At 43.1% G+C, this 21,155-nt stretch overlaps 4 protein-coding genes across 5 annotated transcripts in view; 2 read left to right on the forward strand and 2 right to left on the reverse strand.

Annotated features, from left to right (window-relative positions):
* The first annotated feature begins 293 nt into the window (after positions 1–293).
* On the forward strand, positions 294–2,074 carry LOC105358775 (E3 SUMO-protein ligase ZBED1-like). The gene is made up of 4 exons (XM_023963471.2): positions 294–517; positions 584–697; positions 793–1,050; positions 1,157–2,074. Exons 1-4 carry the CDS (start codon positions 371–373, stop codon positions 1,301–1,303), a joined length of 666 nt encoding a protein of 221 aa, XP_023819239.1. The 5' UTR covers positions 294–370; the 3' UTR covers positions 1,304–2,074.
* A 751-nt stretch (positions 2,075–2,825) lies between these two features.
* Positions 2,826–21,155, reverse strand: part of LOC105358774 (uncharacterized) — a 148,268-nt gene continuing 129,938 nt past the window's right edge. Inside the window, exons 2-5 of the mRNA XM_078932088.1 lie at positions 4,018–4,071; positions 3,506–3,940; positions 2,937–3,427; positions 2,826–2,867 (exon numbers count right to left, since the gene is read on the reverse strand). Of these exons, the coding sequence (XP_078788214.1) occupies positions 2,949–3,427; positions 3,506–3,866 (840 nt within the window). The 5' untranslated portion in view covers positions 3,867–3,940; positions 4,018–4,071 and the 3' untranslated portion in view covers positions 2,826–2,867; positions 2,937–2,948. The remainder of the gene's footprint in view (positions 2,868–2,936; positions 3,428–3,505; positions 3,941–4,017; positions 4,072–21,155) is intronic.
* On the forward strand, positions 4,243–5,354 carry LOC111948816 (uncharacterized). Of its 2 annotated transcripts, none has more exons than XM_023963628.1 (3): positions 4,243–4,674; positions 4,753–5,243; positions 5,293–5,354. In XM_023963628.1, exons 1-2 carry the CDS (start codon positions 4,314–4,316, stop codon positions 5,229–5,231), a joined length of 840 nt encoding a protein of 279 aa, XP_023819396.1. In that variant the 5' UTR covers positions 4,243–4,313; the 3' UTR covers positions 5,232–5,243; positions 5,293–5,354. The 2 variants fall into 2 exon arrangements, with proteins under 2 accessions (XP_023819396.1, XP_023819395.1); XM_023963627.2 differs by having other exon boundaries at positions 5,313–5,354.
* Positions 6,104–7,906, reverse strand: LOC111948788 (E3 SUMO-protein ligase ZBED1-like). Its single transcript, XM_023963472.2, has 4 exons — positions 7,661–7,906; positions 7,481–7,594; positions 7,128–7,385; positions 6,104–7,021 (listed from the first exon to the last, which is right to left on the reverse strand). The coding sequence occupies exons 1-4, from the start codon at positions 7,805–7,807 to the stop codon at positions 6,875–6,877; spliced, it is 666 nt and encodes a 221-aa protein (XP_023819240.1). The 5' UTR covers positions 7,808–7,906; the 3' UTR covers positions 6,104–6,874.

The raw sequence follows: 21,155 nt of genomic DNA on the forward strand, positions 1-21,155 counted from the left end.
ATTAGCATAGTTAGCATAATTAGCATTTTAGGTAATGTGTTTTTCTGAGTCAGTTGATGATGCTGATCGCAATGCTAGCACTTTTAGCCACATTAGCATAGCTAGCATAGTTAGCAAAATTAGCATATGCAGTTTTGACTAGCCATTATCAAAAGTGGGCGGTGAGGGCGGTGGTGCGTAGAGTTGGGCGTGGAAGGCGGGTTGCGTCTGCGGGCCATACAACGCCGCTTGCGGCTTTAATATTATATAGCATTTACATTATTTATGTTTTTGTGTACATAATAAGCTGTATTTTATTTGTCACTATTAGGCCTTTGTCAACCTTTTGGACCCATCCTACATAATTCCTAATAGGAAGGCCTTGAGGACAATGGTGGAGGAGAAGTACAAAGCCAAAAAGGAGAAGGCTTTAGATGTGGTTAGCAGGGCCTCTGCTGTCAGCCTTACAGCAGACATGTGGACATCCATTAACATGGACGCTTACTTGGCTGTAACATGCCATTTTATCACCGAGGAGGTAGGTATCCCCTGCTTTGTGCAATGCTTTGGTTTATGTATCTCAGTTTGATTTTGTTCATTCTAGGTGGAGCTGGCCTCTGTGGTCTTGGGGGTTCTGAAGTTTCCCCAAACCCACACTGCAGCTCACTTGGCTGAGGCCAAAAATCTTCTCATGGAAGAATGGGGAATTAAAGGGAAGGTGCGAGCCAGATCAATAAAGTACAAAATCATTCATCAATATGGCCTCCCAATACCTAATATACATGATTTGTGAACATGTAATCTTTCTTCCAGGTGACAGGCCTGGTTACAGACTGTGCTCCCAACATGGTTGCATGTGCTAATATATTGCGGCTTCGGCACATAATGTGTTTTGCACATATGCTTAATTTGGTGGTGAAAAAGTCCCTTGCCCAAACCCCTGAACTAGAGGATATCCGAAGTAAGGGGCGTAGGATTGTCGGTCTTTTTAAATCCAGCACCACAGCGAAGGAGAAGCTGTCAGAGATGCAGCGACAGCTGGCCAGGCCAGAGCACAAATTAATACAAGAGGTGAAACATTTTCTTTTTTTTAAATCTAAGATTTCACATGTTTTTGCAGTTGTTTATTGTGTTACTTTCTTCTCTCCTTTAAAATGTGCTTGCTGTCTTATCTTAGGTGGAAACAAGATGGAACAGCACATTTAATATGTTGGAGAGGTTGTTTAAGGAGAGAGAGAGCCACTGGGGGCAGCTCTGGCCACCCTCCATACAGACCTTCCTCCACTCACCTCAGAGGACTACCAGGCCATACACCACTGCTTGAGCATTCTTTCACCGTTTCAAGAGGCCACAGTTGAGCTTTCGACAGAAAAACGAGTGTCAGCATCCAAAGTCATTCCCATGGTCAAAATGCTGAAAAATTACATCTCAAGCAGGTGTGGTCAGATCACACACCCACTTGGTGAAAAACTGGCCATTAACTTGAAGAACAATCTCCATGAGAGGTTTTCAGCTCTGGAGAAGGTCACTGCTCTGTCAATGGCAACCTTGTTGGACCCAAGGTTTAAAGAGCTGGGGTTCTGCAGCCAAGGCTCTGCCCACACGGCCATAGAGCGACTCACTAAAGAGTGTGCTGCAACAATGCAGGCGCTACTTCCAGAGGCACAGCCACAGTCGCGACCTAGAGAAGGTCCTTCAAGTCAGCAGGAAGATGGTGGTCTCTGGGCCCTGCTGGACAGGCATGTGGGGGTTCAACAGCAGGTGACCAGCACAATTGCCAGTGCAACAGTGGAGGTTCAGAGGTACAGTAAAGATTAGAATCCTCATCATAACTTCTGCTCATTTTAGACTGGTGCATGACAATAGGCTATTAATGTCCTTCTAGGTACTTAAAGGAACCTCACATCCCAAGGACTCAGGACCCACTGAGATACTGGGTTACCCACAAGGTTTTATACCCACATCTCTACAAGCTGGCAATGAAGTTTTTATGCACACCAGCTTCATCTGTGCCTTGTGAGAGGATCTTCTCCAAGGCTGGCGAAATCGTCAGCCAAAGACGAAACAGGCTGAAGCCCAGCACAGTGGAGAAAATTCTGTTTAATAAAAATCTATAACATGTATCCCACCCAGTCATGTTAGACCCTGGTTCACAATCACTCTCTCACTTTATACATGGCATTCACAATGTAACACAAGCACTTCTCACAAATCTTCAAACATTGTCTTTGTTTTATTTCCACACTGAAGTGTTACAAGGGCAAGGAACTTAGTGGAGTAGATGATATACGTCCTGTCTGCCACCAGATGCCGCTGTTCTGTGTGGTTTCGAAGCCCCAAATGCTTCATTTTTCTGGCACATTTACACGAAGCCCCATGAGAGCTTCATGGGGCTTCGATTCCCATCCCTAGTTACAATACTGTAATTCCATAACCAACTCCAACAACCCCAGAGAGAGCAGTGTCTGTGGCATTTAGACTCTGCATTAGTCCCAACGAGTCATAATCCAGGCTCAATTTTGGAACATTTCATCCAAATACAGAAGTTTAATTTGCCATAGGCATCCACCGCTCTCATTGGCAAGATTCTGGTTCACAGAGTAGTGGCTTGTGCATTCTAACCTCCAGGGATGCTGGTCTCTCTGCAGTGTCATGTCTGTGCAGTTTAACACTTTGAACAATCATTCCATGAAAATGTCTGATGGTATATTTTCCATTTTAGTCATTTAATGTCTTAAATTCGTTGCATTGGCAACCATTTGGACCAATTTTAACTGCACCATTAACAAGCCTCTCCCAGCAGCAGGTCAACATATGCATTTAGAGAAAGAATGTCAGTTATGGAATGGTTTCAATAGTTTTTATTTGTGCAATTTCAGCAATCATTCCTGGAAAATAAATACAAAACCTTAGATTAACATAAGAATCAGTTTACTGTAATGCTGTGAGCAACATACCAATTGGCCCACTCAAGATCTCTGGGGATGACCATGGAAGACCTTCTGCTGAAGCTGCTGCTGCTGAGGACCTTGGTCTTCAGAAACATGCTCCTTCAAGTAGTGGATGGATTGGTAGTAGTCTTTGCCCTTCTCATGGTTCTGGCTGAAGGTGGTGTAGGTGCCAGGAGGGTACAGACCATACAGGAGCCTGTAGTCAAAGCCAGGATAAGGAGAACCCCCGAAGCCACCAAGTCCTTGGCCTGGAACAAGCACGCTGGTGAAAGCAGCTCCAGGCTGCGCCGCCTCAGCCGGGTAACCAAACTCTTCCGTCTGCTGCTGGTAGTTGCCAAGTTCAGCTTCCTTCACAATATTGGAAGTCTCTCCGGACTGGAGGACAGGGCCAGCTGGAGGGGCAGGGACTGGTGGCAGGAAGTCACTGGAGCCCACAGCCTGGGCATCAGCTGCTGCTTGCTCAGAGAAAGATGGAGGAGCAACAGCCCACTGGGTTTCTGGACAAACAAGACACTTGTCAGAAAGGGGAGGATTCATGGAGAACAACATTCACAGTAGCTTTTTAGAGGAGTCACCTGGCAGAGCAGCTTGAGCAGGTCCTGGCTGTGTGGAACCAGCTCCTTCATGCAGCACAAACACAGGGGAAGCAGAGCCAACCATTGCTGGGCCCGTCTGAACAAACTGGGAGAAACCAGGAGCCTGCACAGGGACCTGAACTGCCTCAGAGACTCCTGCTGCAGGAACACCGGAAAACACAGGAACAGTAGATCCTGTCTGAACAGCCACAGGGTATCCTGCCACAGCAGAGCTCAAGCTGCTGCCTGATGGAACCATGGGAACAAACTGAGGGACACCAGGATTCTGCACAAACACTGGAACTGGCTGAGAGACGCCGCTTGAATGAGAGCTGTAATGCACAGGAGCAGAGCGGCTCATCTGAGCTCCTCTGTGGGAAGCAAAGTTATTTGCTGCTTTTTGGTCACCACTGTTCTGATCTGTGGATTTGGAGCCTGAGGGTAGAAAGAGCAAAAGTTCTGAAGAACACATTCATCTACATTGATGTCAGCAAATGGGAATGAAAGATCACCTTTGGCAGGAAAACCACATGATGGAACAACCAGCAGAACAAAAAGGGAAAACCTAAAAATATTTACAAAACGAAAAACATTAGAAAATTCTTCTAGGATGAACTGCCTTCAAAAGAGCCTCATCTCCTACCTCAGGAAAACCCTTGCTGTCTCCATCATGAAGGCCACAGTACAGAAAGGTTCATAGGTGAAGGAAGAACTTTTGCTCTTTCTACCCTCAGGCTCCAAATCCACAGATCAGAACAGTGGTGACCAAAAAGCAGCAAATAACTTTGCTTCCCACAGAGGAGCTCAGATGAGCCGCTCTGCTCCTGTGCATTACAGCTCTCATTCAAGCGGCGTCTCTCAGCCAGTTCCAGTGTTTGTGCAGAATCCTGGTGTCCCTCAGTTTGTTCCCATGGTTCCATCAGGCAGCAGCTTGAGCTCTGCTGTGGCAGGATACCCTGTGGCTGTTCAGACAGGATCTACTGTTCCTGTGTTTTCCGGTGTTCCTGCAGCAGGAGTCTCTGAGGCAGTTCAGGTCCCTGTGCAGGCTCCTGGTTTCTCCCAGTTTGTTCAGACGGGCCCAGCAATGGTTGGCTCTGCTTCCCCTGTGTTTGTGCTGCATGAAGGAGCTGGTTCCACACAGCCAGGACCTGCTCAAGCTGCTCTGCCAGGTGACTCCTCTAAAAAGCTACTGTGAATGTTGTTCTCCATGAATCCTCCCCTTTCTGACAAGTGTCTTGTTTGTCCAGAAACCCAGTGGGCTGTTGCTCCTCCATCTTTCTCTGAGCAAGCAGCAGCTGATGCCCAGGCTGTGGGCTCCAGTGACTTCCTGCCACCAGTCCCTGCCCCTCCAGCTGGCCCTGTCCTCCAGTCCGGAGAGACTTCCAATATTGTGAAGGAAGCTGAACTTGGCAACTACCAGCAGCAGACGGAAGAGTTTGGTTACCCGGCTGAGGCGGCGCAGCCTGGAGCTGCTTTCACCAGCGTGCTTGTTCCAGGCCAAGGACTTGGTGGCTTCGGGGGTTCTCCTTATCCTGGCTTTGACTACAGGCTCCTGTATGGTCTGTACCCTCCTGGCACCTACACCACCTTCAGCCAGAACCATGAGAAGGGCAAAGACTACTACCAATCCATCCACTACTTGAAGGAGCATGTTTCTGAAGACCAAGGTCCTCAGCAGCAGCAGCTTCAGCAGAAGGTCTTCCATGGTCATCCCCAGAGATCTTGAGTGGGCCAATTGGTATGTTGCTCACAGCATTACAGTAAACTGATTCTTATGTTAATCTAAGGTTTTGTATTTATTTTCCAGGAATGATTGCTGAAATTGCACAAATAAAAACTATTGAAACCATTCCATAACTGACATTCTTTCTCTAAATGCATATGTTGACCTGCTGCTGGGAGAGGCTTGTTAATGGTGCAGTTAAAATTGGTCCAAATGGTTGCCAATGCAACGAATTTAAGACATTAAATGACTAAAATGGAAAATATACCATCAGACATTTTCATGGAATGATTGTTCAAAGTGTTAAACTGCACAGACATGACACTGCAGAGAGACCAGCATCCCTGGAGGTTAGAATGCACAAGCCACTACTCTGTGAACCAGAATCTTGCCAATGAGAGCGGTGGATGCCTATGGCAAATTAAACTTCTGTATTTGGATGAAATGTTCCAAAATTGAGCCTGGATTATGACTCGTTGGGACTAATGCAGAGTCTAAATGCCACAGACACTGCTCTCTCTGGGGTTGTTGGAGTTGGTTATGGAATTACAGTATTGTAACTAGGGATGGGAATCGAAGCCCCATGAAGCTCTCATGGGGCTTCGTGTAAATGTGCCAGAAAAATGAAGCATTTGGGGCTTCGAAACCACACAGAACAGCGGCATCTGGTGGCAGACAGGACGTATATCATCTACTCCACTAAGTTCCTTGCCCTTGTAACACTTCAGTGTGGAAATAAAACAAAGACAATGTTTGAAGATTTGTGAGAAGTGCTTGTGTTACATTGTGAATGTCATGTATAAAGTGAGAGTGATTGTGAACCAGGGTCTAACATGACTGGGTGGGATACATGTTATAGATTTTTATTAAACAGAATTTTCTCCACTGTGCTGGGCTTCAGCCTGTTTCGTCTTTGGCTGACGATTTCGCCAGCCTTGGAGAAGATCCTCTCACAAGGCACAGATGAAGCTGGTGTGCATAAAAACTTCATTGCCAGCTTGTAGAGATGTGGGTATAAAACCTTGTGGGTAACCCAGTATCTCAGTGGGTCCTGAGTCCTTGGGATGTGAGGTTCCTTTAAGTACCTAGAAGGACATTAATAGCCTATTGTCATGCACCAGTCTAAAATGAGCAGAAGTTATGATGAGGATTCTAATCTTTACTGTACCTCTGAACCTCCACTGTTGCACTGGCAATTGTGCTGGTCACCTGCTGTTGAACCCCCACATGCCTGTCCAGCAGGGCCCAGAGACCACCATCTTCCTGCTGACTTGAAGGACCTTCTCTAGGTCGCGACTGTGGCTGTGCCTCTGGAAGTAGCGCCTGCATTGTTGCAGCACACTCTTTAGTGAGTCGCTCTATGGCCGTGTGGGCAGAGCCTTGGCTGCAGAACCCCAGCTCTTTAAACCTTGGGTCCAACAAGGTTGCCATTGACAGAGCAGTGACCTTCTCCAGAGCTGAAAACCTCTCATGGAGATTGTTCTTCAAGTTAATGGCCAGTTTTTCACCAAGTGGGTGTGTGATCTGACCACACCTGCTTGAGATGTAATTTTTCAGCATTTTGACCATGGGAATGACTTTGGATGCTGACACTCGTTTTTCTGTCGAAAGCTCAACTGTGGCCTCTTGAAACGGTGAAAGAATGCTCAAGCAGTGGTGTATGGCCTGGTAGTCCTCTGAGGTGAGTGGAGGAAGGTCTGTATGGAGGGTGGCCAGAGCTGCCCCCAGTGGCTCTCTCTCTCCTTAAACAACCTCTCCAACATATTAAATGTGCTGTTCCATCTTGTTTCCACCTAAGATAAGACAGCAAGCACATTTTAAAGGAGAGAAGAAAGTAACACAATAAACAACTGCAAAAACATGTGAAATCTTAGATTTAAAAAAAAGAAAATGTTTCACCTCTTGTATTAATTTGTGCTCTGGCCTGGCCAGCTGTCGCTGCATCTCTGACAGCTTCTCCTTCGCTGTGGTGCTGGATTTAAAAAGACCGACAATCCTACGCCCCTTACTTCGGATATCCTCTAGTTCAGGGGTTTGGGCAAGGGACTTTTTCACCACCAAATTAAGCATATGTGCAAAACACATTATGTGCCGAAGCCGCAATATATTAGCACATGCAACCATGTTGGGAGCACAGTCTGTAACCAGGCCTGTCACCTGGAAGAAAGATTACATGTTCACAAATCATGTATATTAGGTATTGGGAGGCCATATTGATGAATGATTTTGTACTTTATTGATCTGGCTCGCACCTTCCCTTTAATTCCCCATTCTTCCATGAGAAGATTTTTGGCCTCAGCCAAGTGAGCTGCAGTGTGGGTTTGGGGAAACTTCAGAACCCCCAAGACCACAGAGGCCAGCTCCACCTAGAATGAACAAAATCAAACTGAGATACATAAACCAAAGCATTGCACAAAGCAGGGGATACCTACCTCCTCGGTGATAAAATGGCATGTTACAGCCAAGTAAGCGTCCATGTTAATGGATGTCCACATGTCTGCTGTAAGGCTGACAGCAGAGGCCCTGCTAACCACATCTAAAGCCTTCTCCTTTTTGGCTTTGTACTTCTCCTCCACCATTGTCCTCAAGGCCTTCCTATTAGGAATTATGTAGGATGGGTCCAAAAGGTTGACAAAGGCCTAATAGTGACAAATAAAATACAGCTTATTATGTACACAAAAACATAAATAATGTAAATGCTATATAATATTAAAGCCGCAAGCGGCGTTGTATGGCCCGCAGACGCAACCCGCCTTCCACGCCCAACTCTACGCACCACCGCCCTCACCGCCCACTTTTGATAATGGCTAGTCAAAACTGCATATGCTAATTTTGCTAACTATGCTAGCTATGCTAATGTGGCTAAAAGTGCTAGCATTGCGATCAGCATCATCAACTGACTCAGAAAAACACATTACCTAAAATGCTAATTATGCTAACTATGCTAATGTGGCTAAAGGTGCTAGCATAACGATCAGCATCATCAACTGACTCAGAAAAACACATTATCCAAAATGCTAATTATGCTAACTATGCTAACTATGCTAATGTGGCTAAAAGTGCTAGCATAGCGATCAATATCATCAACTGACTCAGAAAAACACATTACCTAAAATGCTAATTATGCTAACTATGCTAGCTATGCTAATGTGGCTAAAAGTGCTAGCATAGCGATCAGCATCATCAACTGACTCAGAAAAACACATTACCTAAAATGCTAATTATGCTAACTTTGCTAGTAATGCTAACATAGCTAAAATTGCTAGCATAGCGATCTGCATCATCAACTGACTCAGAAAAACACATTACCTAAAATGCTAATTATGCTAACTATGCTAGTAATGCTAACATAGCTAAAATTGCTAGCATAGCGATCTGCATCATCAACTGACTCAGAAAAACACATTCCTCCATTGGTGAGAGCTACATGTCATAAGTTGATAAAAAAAACACTTTTTCCAAAATGGCCGCTTTTCTGTTGATTTTATCTCCATAGCAACCATTTTATGTTTTGGTCCCCTCGGGAGGACGAACAGATTGACGTCAGTTTCGGACAAATCGGTAAAAGTAAACTTTTTGTTGTCCGTAGCAACAGGGGTTTTATGCTAACCACGCCCACATTCCTTATATGTCCATATCCAGTGTTTTTCAATGTATTCAGTTTCAGGCATTAATGCATGCATTCAATTTTCACTGTATTGTATTGAAATGCATGGGAGTTATAACACTGCGCCACTTTGCTAGCTTGCCACGCGCACGCCGTTTAAAATCTACAACTTCTAATTCCAACATTTTTTCCACAGTAGCTTGCCATTGATGCCCAAAAAATTTTGAGACGATTGATGAAAATTCCAACGACAAGTTTACGTTTGAATCCGGTGGTAAAGGTGTTTTTTATAGAAAATTCAAGATGGCCGCCTTTACCCGAGGTCAAAGGTCGACGAAACTCCAGAGGTGAATGTAAACTTACGCTAGGGACATGCGAGTCAAATTTCGTGAAAATCGCTCGAAAAAAAGTTCATTTTTCCATATTGTGTAAAAACGCGAAAAACTCAAAATGGCATATTTTGGCACAAAATGGCCGCCAAACCGTAGGTCGTGTCGCCATCACATAATGATTTCAAAACTTTCTTTGGATATACCCGACAAAGTTATCTGGGTTTCGTTAGCCGATTCTTAAAAATAAAATCCGAAAATTTTTTTTTTTGCCGAGTCAGCACTTTTTTTTGCGATCGTTTTTTGTTTACCACTGCCACATTCCTTTATCGATTTTGTCGTATGTGACATCGTTTTGTTCAGTGTGGGCCAGGGTATCGCATATTTCAGTTTGAGGCTATTCCGATAAAATATGTGCGAGCTAGCTAAAATGGCGACGGTTGCGAATTCGCCACGCGCACGCGTTTCAAATTCTACAACTTCTAATTCCAACATTTTGTCCACAGTAGCTTGCCATTGATGCCCGAGAAGTTTCAAAAAGATCGATAAAAATCCCTAGGACGAGTTTTCGTTTGTATCCGTTACTAAAGGTGCTTTTTTATGAAAATTCAAGATGGCCGCCCCTTCCCAAGGTCAAAGGTCAACGACACTTCATTGGTAGTTGTAGAATCATGGTCTTGGCATGTGTGTGCAATTTCGTGAAAATCGCTTAAACAAAAGGGTCGTTTTCCCATTTTGTCAAAAAACACGAAAATCGCCATTTCTCTGTGTTCGCCACAAAATGGCCGCCAAGCCGTAGGTCGTGTGGCCATCCCATAATGATTTCATAACTTCTCTGGGATATATCCAACACGCGTGTTTTGGTTTCGTAACTGTATTTCAAAATATTTTTTTTTGGCCCCATAAGCGATTTTCGGCCCATTCATTTTTTTTACGGGAACGCTCGCTGTGATGTCATCGACTTCGGGGGGGTGACGTTCTCTTTGTCGAAAATTCATTTTCAATTTATCCCAGATGTGTGCCAATTTTGGTGAGTTTTCGGGTATGTGGCGGGGGTCAAAATTAAGCTCAAAGACGCCGTTAGTGTGCAAGAAGAATAATAATGAAACGAAGCAGAAACAATATAGAAGTTTTTGCGGTTAGGATTTCCCATGTATTTCAATGCGGCCTGTCTTTTACTATAGGCTGGGCATGTCTTTTTGGCTTTAAACCCGTCTTTTGAGGGCTTTTTTGGGCATTTTTGTGTTTTTGTCGTCATTTTTGCGACTACAATTTTGTCGTTTTTGCGTTGGTGTTGTGCGTGTGTGTGTGTATTTTTGTTGCGTTACACAATTGTCGTGTCGTTGTGTGCTTTGGGCGACTTTTGACCCCATTTTTTGGCGTTTTGACGCGTTTTTTTGACGTTTTGGACCTTTTTGAGTGTTCGACCCTCGTAGCAGTTACAATATGGTCCTTGCACTCTGTGAGTGCTGCGGGCCATAATAATAAAAATGAAACGAAGCAGAAACAATATAGAAGTTTTTGCGGTTAGGATTTCCTATGTATTTCAATGCGGCCTGTCTTTTACTATAGGCTGGGCAGGTCTTTTTGGCTTTAAACCCTTCTTTTGAGGGCTTTTTGGGGCTTTTTCGTGTTTTTGTCGTCATTTTTGCGATTACAAACTTTACGTTTTTGCGTTGGTGTTGTGCGTGTGTGTGTGTATTTTTGTTGCGTTACACAATTGTCGTGTCGTTTTGTGCTTTGGGCGAGTTTTGACCCCATTTTCTGGCGTTTTGACGCGTTTTTTTGACGTTTTGGTCTTTTTGAGTGTTCGACCCTCGTACCAGTTACAATATGGTCCTTGCACTCTGTGAGTGCTGCGGGCCATAATAATACCATAAAAAGAGTTCAGCCTCATGCAAAACCAGATGGAGAGGAAGAAGGATGCATTTCAGTCCATATTTAGAGCGTGCGAACATGCTTCCTGGAACTGACCCGCCTGCTTATGTTTTAGAGTTTTTAAAAACTTTTGACGTACATATTTCTAGCGGAAAAGCACCCAAGTGCTCTTTTTGTCTTGGACGCGCCACGTTTTCGTCCAGTAAAATAGAAACTAGCCTGCCCCATTGGTGACTGCTTATAATGAACGTGACACTAAATCCCATCACACTCTCCCTAGGGACTCAGTGACAACCAGTAAGGAAGAGATTTTTAAGGTTTTCAAGTCAAGAATATAATTTTCCTCACTATCAAGTGGCATTGTAATAGTGGGACGTCCAGTTGTCTGTTGGTACTGCCTGTGTTTGGTTCCTCAGAATCTGCTTCATGAGTGACACCAGGCATTAACATTTTTCTTGGCATGTGTCCAGAGCCATGAACTGTGGGGAGTGCAAAGGAAGGGAAAGGAAAGAGAAAAAGAGAGACTAGGAAAGACAGCTCATATTTATAACTTCTGCAGTGCGTCACACGAGCGCGAGCGGGCCCATTTGCAGAGGGGAATGGCGTCCTGAAAGAAAAAATATCCTGAAAGCATCTCCTTCTTATTTCGCTTCCAGCATGCCCTTTACCTCACATTATGGTTCAAAATTATCTGCAGGGAGTGGTAAATACCTCAATGTCCACGTTCTAGCTGTTTCACTGTTTTTCTTCCCAATGTACATAAACAAAGGAGGCAGACATGCGGTTCATATGTGTGGGATTGAGGAAGCTGTTGATTCAGCTGGAGTCTCTTGAATGCCTCACAGCTGATTGACATCTTCCAACAGAGTAAATGTGAAGCAGAATGCTGAAAAGAAAGAAAATCAGTGCAGAGCAAGACGGTTCTCTATATTATAAAGAAATATTATAAAGAAAAACAAAGAAGAACAACTGATCCGAGAGGAGCAGTGGTTGAACTGCCAGTGTCTTGTGGGATCTGGAGTCCAGTTTCTGTTTTAAATCCAAAGATTCATTCAAGATTACGGTATGGGCTCAAATGGGAGGATGAGTTTTAAAAAACACGTCATATTACAAGCGAAAAAAACTATGTTGGTATTTCTTAGGTTGAAGAAGGGGATTTCTGGTTAATTGTTCAAAGCCACTTCAATGAAAATTATGAAGTTGGTGTTTTCAACATGTTCTTGTAGCATTTGTCTCATGGAGGACATAGATAAAGAAAATTGACATTAAAACTGCGTTTCTGCAGATTTCTTTATTTAAATCGTGAGGAATCAGGTGCGGATGAAAAAACACTGTTTGAACAAACTTGTATTTGTCACGTAGAAAACACAATCTACAGGCCACAGTCTTCCTGCTCCGCTCCATTCTGATCATCCACTGTCAGACCAATAGATCCATGAAAGTCTTCCATTTTTCCACGTCTGAGCTGGAATCTGGATCTAGACTGTATGACTGGATAGTACTTATATTGATCAGCATTTTTGTTGCACCGCTAATGTTAGTTTGGAGTTGTGAGGGGCTGTAAGCTAGCAGAAGAAAGTCTAAACAAAGGGATAATGGGGAATGAGTGGAGGCTTACTTCCACACCAACAGTCCCGCTCACAACTCAGAGGGGAATTTCTCATGAACAGTCAGCAGCTCCCATTGTTAGCAGTCTGCTCTGCTCTCTCTCTCTCTCTCTCTCTGAAGTAACTGAAGTAATTCATTTAAGTTGGATAAGTTATATATGTATGCCTCACAATGAGAATGGAAATGAGATAGAAACTCGTGCGTTTACTTTGTCATTTTTCTCCAAGCAGAAACTCTTTCTTTTGATGATGCAGCCGTATTACCCTTTGATAGGCGTATAATATTCATACGCCGTCATTAAAGTCTACGACTCCGTCCCACTGAAGTATAGCGCTCTCTTTTTTTTCTCCACGCGTTTCCATGGTGACTCTGGAAATCGGTGATCTATTGAGAATGTCTTTATGTACCTGCTGTGCACGTGCATTAACCCAGGGTTACCAAGTGGAGCGTAATTACGCTAACTCATATCCGGTCTTTTGGAACCGACATACCCAGAGTAAGCAAGTTCAGGCGGATTTCAGCCAGAGTTCAGGATTAAAGTCGGGGTAGTTTAAACATGCTTCCTGGAAAACCCCCCTGCAGCTCTGCAGAAACTATGACTCAAAACAGTATAATCATAATTAAAAGACCACTGGAAACCCTTTTACAATAGATGAATGGATTGGGACTTTAATGTGAAGGCACATGAGCTGCTAAAAGTGGTGGATCACCAGCACATCCTGACCTTAACAGGCCCATTTGAGCATGATTTTAACGGCTAACCGCATATTTTTCTCTTCTTCTGTATAAACATTTTGATGAAGACGGGGAACAGAAAAGACTTGTCATGGTTGACGGCCAAGGATGAGTAGATCTGCAATGAGTTGGGCATATTTTTAAAGAGGAGTTTCTGTGTGCAGTCTTGCAGCAGGAATGGCGTCAAGCTTCACTTGCCCTGAAGTGTCCAGCTAAAGTGCAGCAGTCATAAGGAAGACATCACAACCAACTAAAGTGAAGGAGGAAGAGCGATAAAGAGAAATCCACTAACAGGCGTGAAATGTCTACCGTGGGAGAGCTTCAGCTCTGAGATGACCCATCTCACCAAACAGAACAAGCAGCAATTATTCCACAGAAAGGGGCATCACAGGGCAGGATACAGGAGCCCTTCTCCATGCTTATCTTTTTACAGCCACGGAGGGCAAATGTCAACATGCAAATACCCCTCAAGGCTGCTTTTAAATTTGTCTGAGCACACTATACATCTCTGTTAAGAATAGTTCTAGAATGGACCATGCTTCAGTGTATGAGGAAAACAAACAATTCAAGCAGGAAACTGGGTCCAAAACTATTTTTAACTGGTCTTCTAAGGAGTAACAATGCATAATGCGCTTACCAGGAGGAACCATTTTCCTTGTTATTAGATCCACTTAAAAGCCTTATTTTCATCTCAAAATCCCTGATGTTGCAGGGATTTTGAGAGATACATGGCACTCTGTCAATATGTTTTTTACGCGTTCCAAAGGTTGGGTGTTATTATGAATGTGCTAACGTGGCTAACTTGTAGCGGTGTCAAACTGTGCTTTCTTTTTGTGTTACTAACAAGGTTGGGAGTTACAGGAATTGTGAATATTTACCTTTCTAGCGTGGTTAACACGTAACGCATTACAAACAAGTTCTAGAATGACTGTGAGCACAGTTAATAAAGTCTGACTGGCAGACGGACTTATGTCTGACTCGCGTCTCGCTTAATGCGGCTTATAGTTGACATAAGTTCAACAACAGATCATTTATAAACAGAGTGCCCCATAATCCAGTGCACCCTTTATTTCAGAAAATACAGTACTTTAAGGCTATAGTCACCTTTAGGTCACAATATTGGGACTGTTTGTGGCAGTCTGCTGTGAAAGACAAGAAATCTCCCTCAATCCCAGAATAACTTAAAAGGCATGAAAACAGACAGCAGGAAGGAGTTTTTCTTTCTTTGTTTTGTGAAAAATTAGGCACAAAAATAAAAATGCTGGAAAAAACAATCTTCAGATACTCTCCTGGGAGAACACTTCTTCCAGATCAGTGTGACAAGTTTCAAAATGTTCTCCAGTGTTTTTAAGAGAAGAGAAAAGCTCTAAAGGGAAAGTTCACACTGCTACACTGTCTGCTTGATGCTTTCTCCTTCAATCAGTGTCTATTTTCCCTTGTGCCCCCTTCCCAAAGAATATTCCCTCAGCATATCATCTCCTCACAGACACAGCTCCCACTGTCCAGTTTATAAAGAATTAAACAGATAATGCCTCTCTTTAAGGGGTAAAACAGCAAATAAAAGTCAAGGCATATTGAAGGCATGCAGCCTCATCATTGGGGATCAGCAGACGGGGGCAGAGAGACTTCCATCAACGTTAATGATGATAAAGAACCGGCCTGATGACATTTTCACTTGCATATATTAAAATGAGAAAACAAGAGTGGAATTCAGGCACAGCGTGTTTATGAGGCTCCAGGGAAACATTGCTTTGCTCACACTTTGGCCTCAAACTCCCTTCAAGACAATAAAGTTGAAGCAAACAGCATGTGTCTGATTTGACACTTAGGGGGAAAGCAACAAAAAATCAACCACACTGCTAGCTTTCAGGTTTGAAAATGCTCTGTTCAGATTTAAGGACAGAGGATTTTCAAACCTGAATGACTGATGATTCAACTGAATGACTTTCACCAGACTTTGTTTAAATCAGGCTCCAAACCCTTCTAGAAGTCATGTGTCCTGACATGGTGGTTGGTGGTCAGTGGGTCCACCCAGTAACTGGAGCACTCTGGAGCCGACTCGCACCACACCGCCCTCCTTTCTCAAGTTTAAAAGTAGCAGTGGTTTCCCAAAGCCCAAGAAGCCTTCATTTAAGAGAGTCCTCTGTTGTTGATGGTAACATTTCAGGGCCCTATTTGCACCAGGTTAAACAGGGTCAAAACTGTATTTCCACATGAAAATACAGAGGAGGACCATATGGTGCCAATCTAACACGAGAGGGAAATGCAGTGCACAATCCATGCATAGAAGTTCATTTTAGAGAGTGTCATTTTGTGCACAGCAACATAAAATGATCTGCATTTGAGTTTCTACAAACAGCTGCGTTTTTGCTTCATGGCAAACAGGATGAATTGAAATGGTTGGGTCACAACATCCTGAAGTATTTTTGAGCCAAACTCACATTGAGAATCATAAACAGGTCTTCCATGCTGAATTAGTCTCTGGACTATGACAGCTTCATATTTGGAGAAGCTAATTGTGAGAAAAAAACTCTGTGTAAGATGTGGTCTAGAATTTGCTTTAAGACATTTGGCAACCCCTAACCTCAAATTGGGTTTTGGTTTAGTTTTCATGGCACAAAATGATTTGCACTATTTGTGCAATCCCAGTTCAGTCAAACTTTCTGGGAGAGTAACCACTGATTTGTTCAATGTCTCACAATTTTGATTCCCAGACTAGTTACAAGCTAGAACAGCCTGATCAGACCCAAGCCTGAGGTCTGCTTTGTTGTGACAAGGATGGATGAAAAAGAAATGTGCCAGGGGCATGGCGAGCAGGGTGAGATGTTTTCAGGACAGAGCCTCAGAGGATGGATTGTAACGGTTTAGATGTGTCAAGAAAGGACAGTGCACTGGTAGAAGGATGTGAAACACAGAACTGCCAGTTAGAAGGTGAAAAGGAAGGCTGGAGAGAAGATTTATGGATGCAAAAAGGGGACATGTGGCTAGTGGGTGTGAAAGAATGAGGCCCAGACGGCAGGGCCAAATGAAAGAAAACTCATTTGCTGTGACGCCCCTTAAGGGAAGAGCAAGAAAGAAGAACGGGATGGCTGGATGAAAAGTCAAAGACCTCTCCTCGTGCCCTGATTAGGGCTTTATTCTTAAACCAATACAACAGGTCACGTCATACGTCATTATTTTAAGGTTGAACAGAAGTTTTTCTCCTTTCAGTAGGCCAATATTTGCAGAACTTCACACTCTGCTGATAACACTAACATTAATAAATGTGCCTCGAAATAAGAAGCCATCTGCCGCACTAACCAAACACTGTCTCTAATAAACTCAATCTGCCACCAAAAAGTTCTAAAGCAATCTGTGAAAACAGAATTTGTGGAGATTCCTAAAGTCCTGGAGTGATAATGAGTCTCTCATCCTGAGGTTCTCTGGCTTCTGTGAGTGAAGCAGGTACATGTTTACTGTGAATGCTGCCAGCCATGGGGGATTCATCTCTGTCAGTGAGTATGAATGGAAAGCCAGGAATTGAAGCAAAAAAGCCAGAACACATGCTTTGTAAAAAAAAACATTGTTTGCACAGCAGCACCACAATCATGTCCATCCCATGTGTGAGACATGGAGGCTCAATTTAATTTGAGACAACAATCTGGACTTGTTTTACCAGCTATCTACTTTCCACTGATTAGCAAGCTCACCTAAAACCAGAGCTTGGTGAGAAGAAACCCTTTGGAGGAACGGGATTGTGTGCCCGAGTCTGTTTCCCATTAACAGAATACACAGTGAACAGCTGTGGCTGGGATCCAAGAAAAAAATTTTTCTGCAGGGTCTATTAAAGATTGATCACTTCAAATAGTGATGTCAACTCACCAAGTGAATGTCCTCCAGGCGTCTCAGAGGTCAGATGGTTGGACAACTGTCTGCTCGTACACGAGGCATGGTATAAACATACATCTGTATAAACAGGCCTGACTGACAGTCCCAGGAAGTGCCTTGGGAGTTGAAGAAAGAGGGAAAAAGTTCTCTGTGTGTGAATGAACTCAGAGGTGAGGGATGTGTCCTACGCCTTGCAGCCTGTTGCTGCAGAGAAAAGGGAGTCTATGTTCGCCTGCCAGGGAGAAGAATGGGAAACATGCACTGCTTGTCGGGTCAGTGCAAGAGGCTTCAAATCCTTCTTTGTGCTCTGTAGCCTGCAGAGGAAGTGTAACCCCTAGGTGGTGCTGCTGTGTGTGACAGCTCTAAATTACTTCAAATGGAGTTACTATAAGTCTAGGTTCAATGAGGAGATTAATTACTGTCATTTATTCCAATATTTGGCTAGGAATATTCCACCCCAAAGAAGTTGTACTATGATTAACAGTTGAACCAGAAAAGAACAATTAGGTTTAGACAATAAAATAACACAAAAGACAGTCTGCAGAAATTAGTGAATTTCTTGTGTTTAACACTTAACAACAAACAAAAAACAAGCAGACACTGACATGGAAAGGAGGTTCAAATAGTCATTTTCCCTTTTTTCAGAGCTTTAACTCAACATACACACCAAAATGAAATAACTTAACATGCATGAAAAAAAAACAAGTCAAAACTAGCTTACTGTGCATCTAGCCTGCAACATGTGGCCAACTATGGAAGCTATTCTAGCATAATTAAAACTAAAAGTTAAAACCAGAAATGCTTTTTCATTTTCAAAATGAAGCTGCATTTGTTGACTCTAAATTCAAATAAAAAAGCAATACTTCAAAATGCTTTTTCATTTTCTTCTTCAACACCGCTTATTCTGTCACTTAATTAAAATGATAAAGAAAATGGTTTTTGACATTTCATTTTCAAAAGGTTCTCTGGTAAATGTGTAGCAAAATTCATTTAGAAATGTCTAATTTGACAATTAAAATGGATTGACAGAAATGCTGCTTAATTTTACAAATGAAGCTGCATCAAATGACTCAAAAATAAAATGAAAAATCAATACTTCAAAATGCTTTTTCATTTCTACTTGAAAACCGTTTATTCTGTGTCATCATTAAAATGAAAATGCAAAGAGGGACTCTATTCACACGTAGATTGATTTTATTCCACTGGAAATGTGACAAAGCTCCGTCGGTTTCCCAATGGTTAAAAGAGTTACTTTCCTTCCTGCCTTTAGAACAGCTCAGATACAAGGTAAAATCAACACAACTAAAATTTTCGGTGACGTGGCGGCCCCTTATTGAATATGTGAAAACATTTACTTTAGATGTTTAAGGACTTGCATGTAAGAAATTGAGACTGTTATCAATCATTTCTTTTTTTTCTTAGTGTTTTTATTTTATTTTATTTTTTTTGCTTGTTTTGTTTTCCTTTTTGTCTGTTCTGGCTTATTTCTTAGTTATATTCTACTTTCTACCTGTTACTTGTTTATGTATAAAAATTTTTTTTTTTTTTGTTTCCGGTCCATATCTATAAATATGAGCCCAACAATACTGTAACAGAATACTGACAAATAAAGTTTGAAGAAAAAAACGCAAAGAGGGGATTGCATTTTCATTTTCACATCCACCCTGATAATAGTGTCGCATAATTTAATTTCCAGCGGGGAAGCGGGGCGATGACGTCGGTGCTTTCTCTGTGTGTCCGGCTGCTAACAGACTAGCAGCAGTGGAGCTTTGTGTTAGCGGCAGAGGAGACGGCTTTGTGAGGGTTGTGAACTTCTGGGGCCGGTTGTTCAAAAAGTTTAATCTGGATCAAAATGATCCGGATTTGGAAATCACATTTCCTCCTATGCAGGATCAGGTAATCCTACTTACTTTTATGCCGGTTTTTCAAAGCAACATTGGACTGGATCACCCTGATCCAGATACACAGTTTTCAAGATGACCAAATCCAGATTACCTGTGCTCTAAATGGGACAACATATCACAACACGGGCTACCAGCTATGTAAAGAACAGGTAGAAGAGCCAACATGGGGTCACTGTGAGAGTTTGTTATTCTGAGACAAAACACAAAAATAACAAACATCCACTTACATTCATAATTTCTTTTATGACCCCTCATCTGAGTCACAAAAAAAAAAAAATATATACATTAACAAACACATAGTGGATATTTTGAAAATGTCTTAAATAAAATTGCTAAATGTCCAATAGTTAAAAAAATAAAGAATGTTCAGGGAGTTTTTTTATCTTAGGGGGAGAGACCAGCATTTCCAAGCTCTGCTTTTAGGAGGCGGATCTGCAGTTTGGCTTTGGTTTGCTGCAGTTTGGTCAGCTTGATTTGTTCCTCTGCCAGGAGTATCTTTGCTTCTGCTCTTTCAGTCTCTCGTTTTAGAAGTAATTCATAGGGATCATCATTATTTTTCGGCAAAGGATGCTTCAAGTTTCTTTTCTGAGCTCCTGTGACTGCTGGCTCTACCAGTGAGGGTCCAGGTTGAATTTCAATAATAGGGCTGAGATCCAGAATGAATGTTTCCTCTGCATTAGGAGGAAAGGCTCACTTTCACCATCCCCTACAACACCTTGAATCCCGTGCAGAGCTTTAGAGTTCTCACATCCAATAATGTCCAGAACCACATCTGTTTATTCACCTTTCTTAAAGGGTTTGTTGCCTGTTTGGGGGTTTATGGCTTCAGCAAGGTCCTTTGTTGTTCTGGCCCTCAGATTCTTCCATCTAAATTTCACTTGCTCCAAGGTCCTCTTCTGGCCAGACCCCATTGCATTCACATTCTGGGTGATTTCAACACAAATGTCTTTCTTCCTTTTGTTAGTCACCATTCCACCCGCAACAGAGCTTCCTACTATTGAGGCATAATGGCACTTAACACCCTCCAGCAGTGCATGGGTTTCTGCAACAGTGAAATTAGGTCCTTTTGAGTCCATGGTTCCACCTCATCTGTTGCAGTGAACATAGTGTTTATAGGCCTGGGGCATGATTGATTTAATTGAACACAAGCCACAGCACGTCAGCCAATTGGTGTGTGGGAAATTGACAGCCATCTTATATTCAGCCTTTCTCAGAGGACTTGGAGAGAGGCACTGACATGGCTTGTCCATCGCTACCACCGTTTTGGTGGAAGAGGACTCCGTCAAAGGGTGTATGTTGAGCGTGCACAACCACTGGAGCAGTGCACCACTGAAGAACTGTATGCTCGCTTTCGCTTTGGGAATGCTGATATTAAGTACATTGCAGACCTCGTCAGGCCAAAACTTCAACAGAGAACCCGAAGGAGTCACAGTCTGTCTGTGGAACAACAGGTCCTCATTGGTCTGCGCTTTTATGCATCTGGGACTTTCTACCAAGTAGTTGGTGACAATATAGGAGTGGACAAATCAACTGTAAGTGATGTAGTGAAAGCTGTGTCAATTGCCTCGGCCAGCCTGGTGAATCAGTTTGTTTCATTTCCAAATGATGTCCAGATTTCCCAGACCAAGCACAAGTTTTTTACTCTGGGGAACATGCCCAATACTATTGGGGTTATTGGCTGCACTCATGTGCATATCCAAGCATGAGAGGGATCGGGATTACATCAACCGAAAGGCAGGCGCAGCATCAACATCCAACTTGTGGGTGATGCTGACCTCATCATCACAAACTGTGTCGTGAAGTGGCCTGGGTCGGTTCATGATGCACGTATCCTGAGAGAGAGTGCTATATACAGAGAGCTCCAAACCAATCGACCGGATGGCATAATATTAGGAGACAGTGCCTACACACTCCTACCATGGCTGATAACTCCTTTTCTTGCAGCATCCACACCAGCGCAGGCACGCTTCAACACTGCTCATTGCAAAACAAGATGTGC

Source organism: Oryzias latipes, chromosome 15 (assembly GCF_053564925.1).
Source record: "Oryzias latipes strain Hd-rR chromosome 15, Olatipes_Hd-rR_3.1".
Taxonomy (NCBI): Eukaryota; Metazoa; Chordata; class Actinopteri; order Beloniformes; family Adrianichthyidae; genus Oryzias; species Oryzias latipes.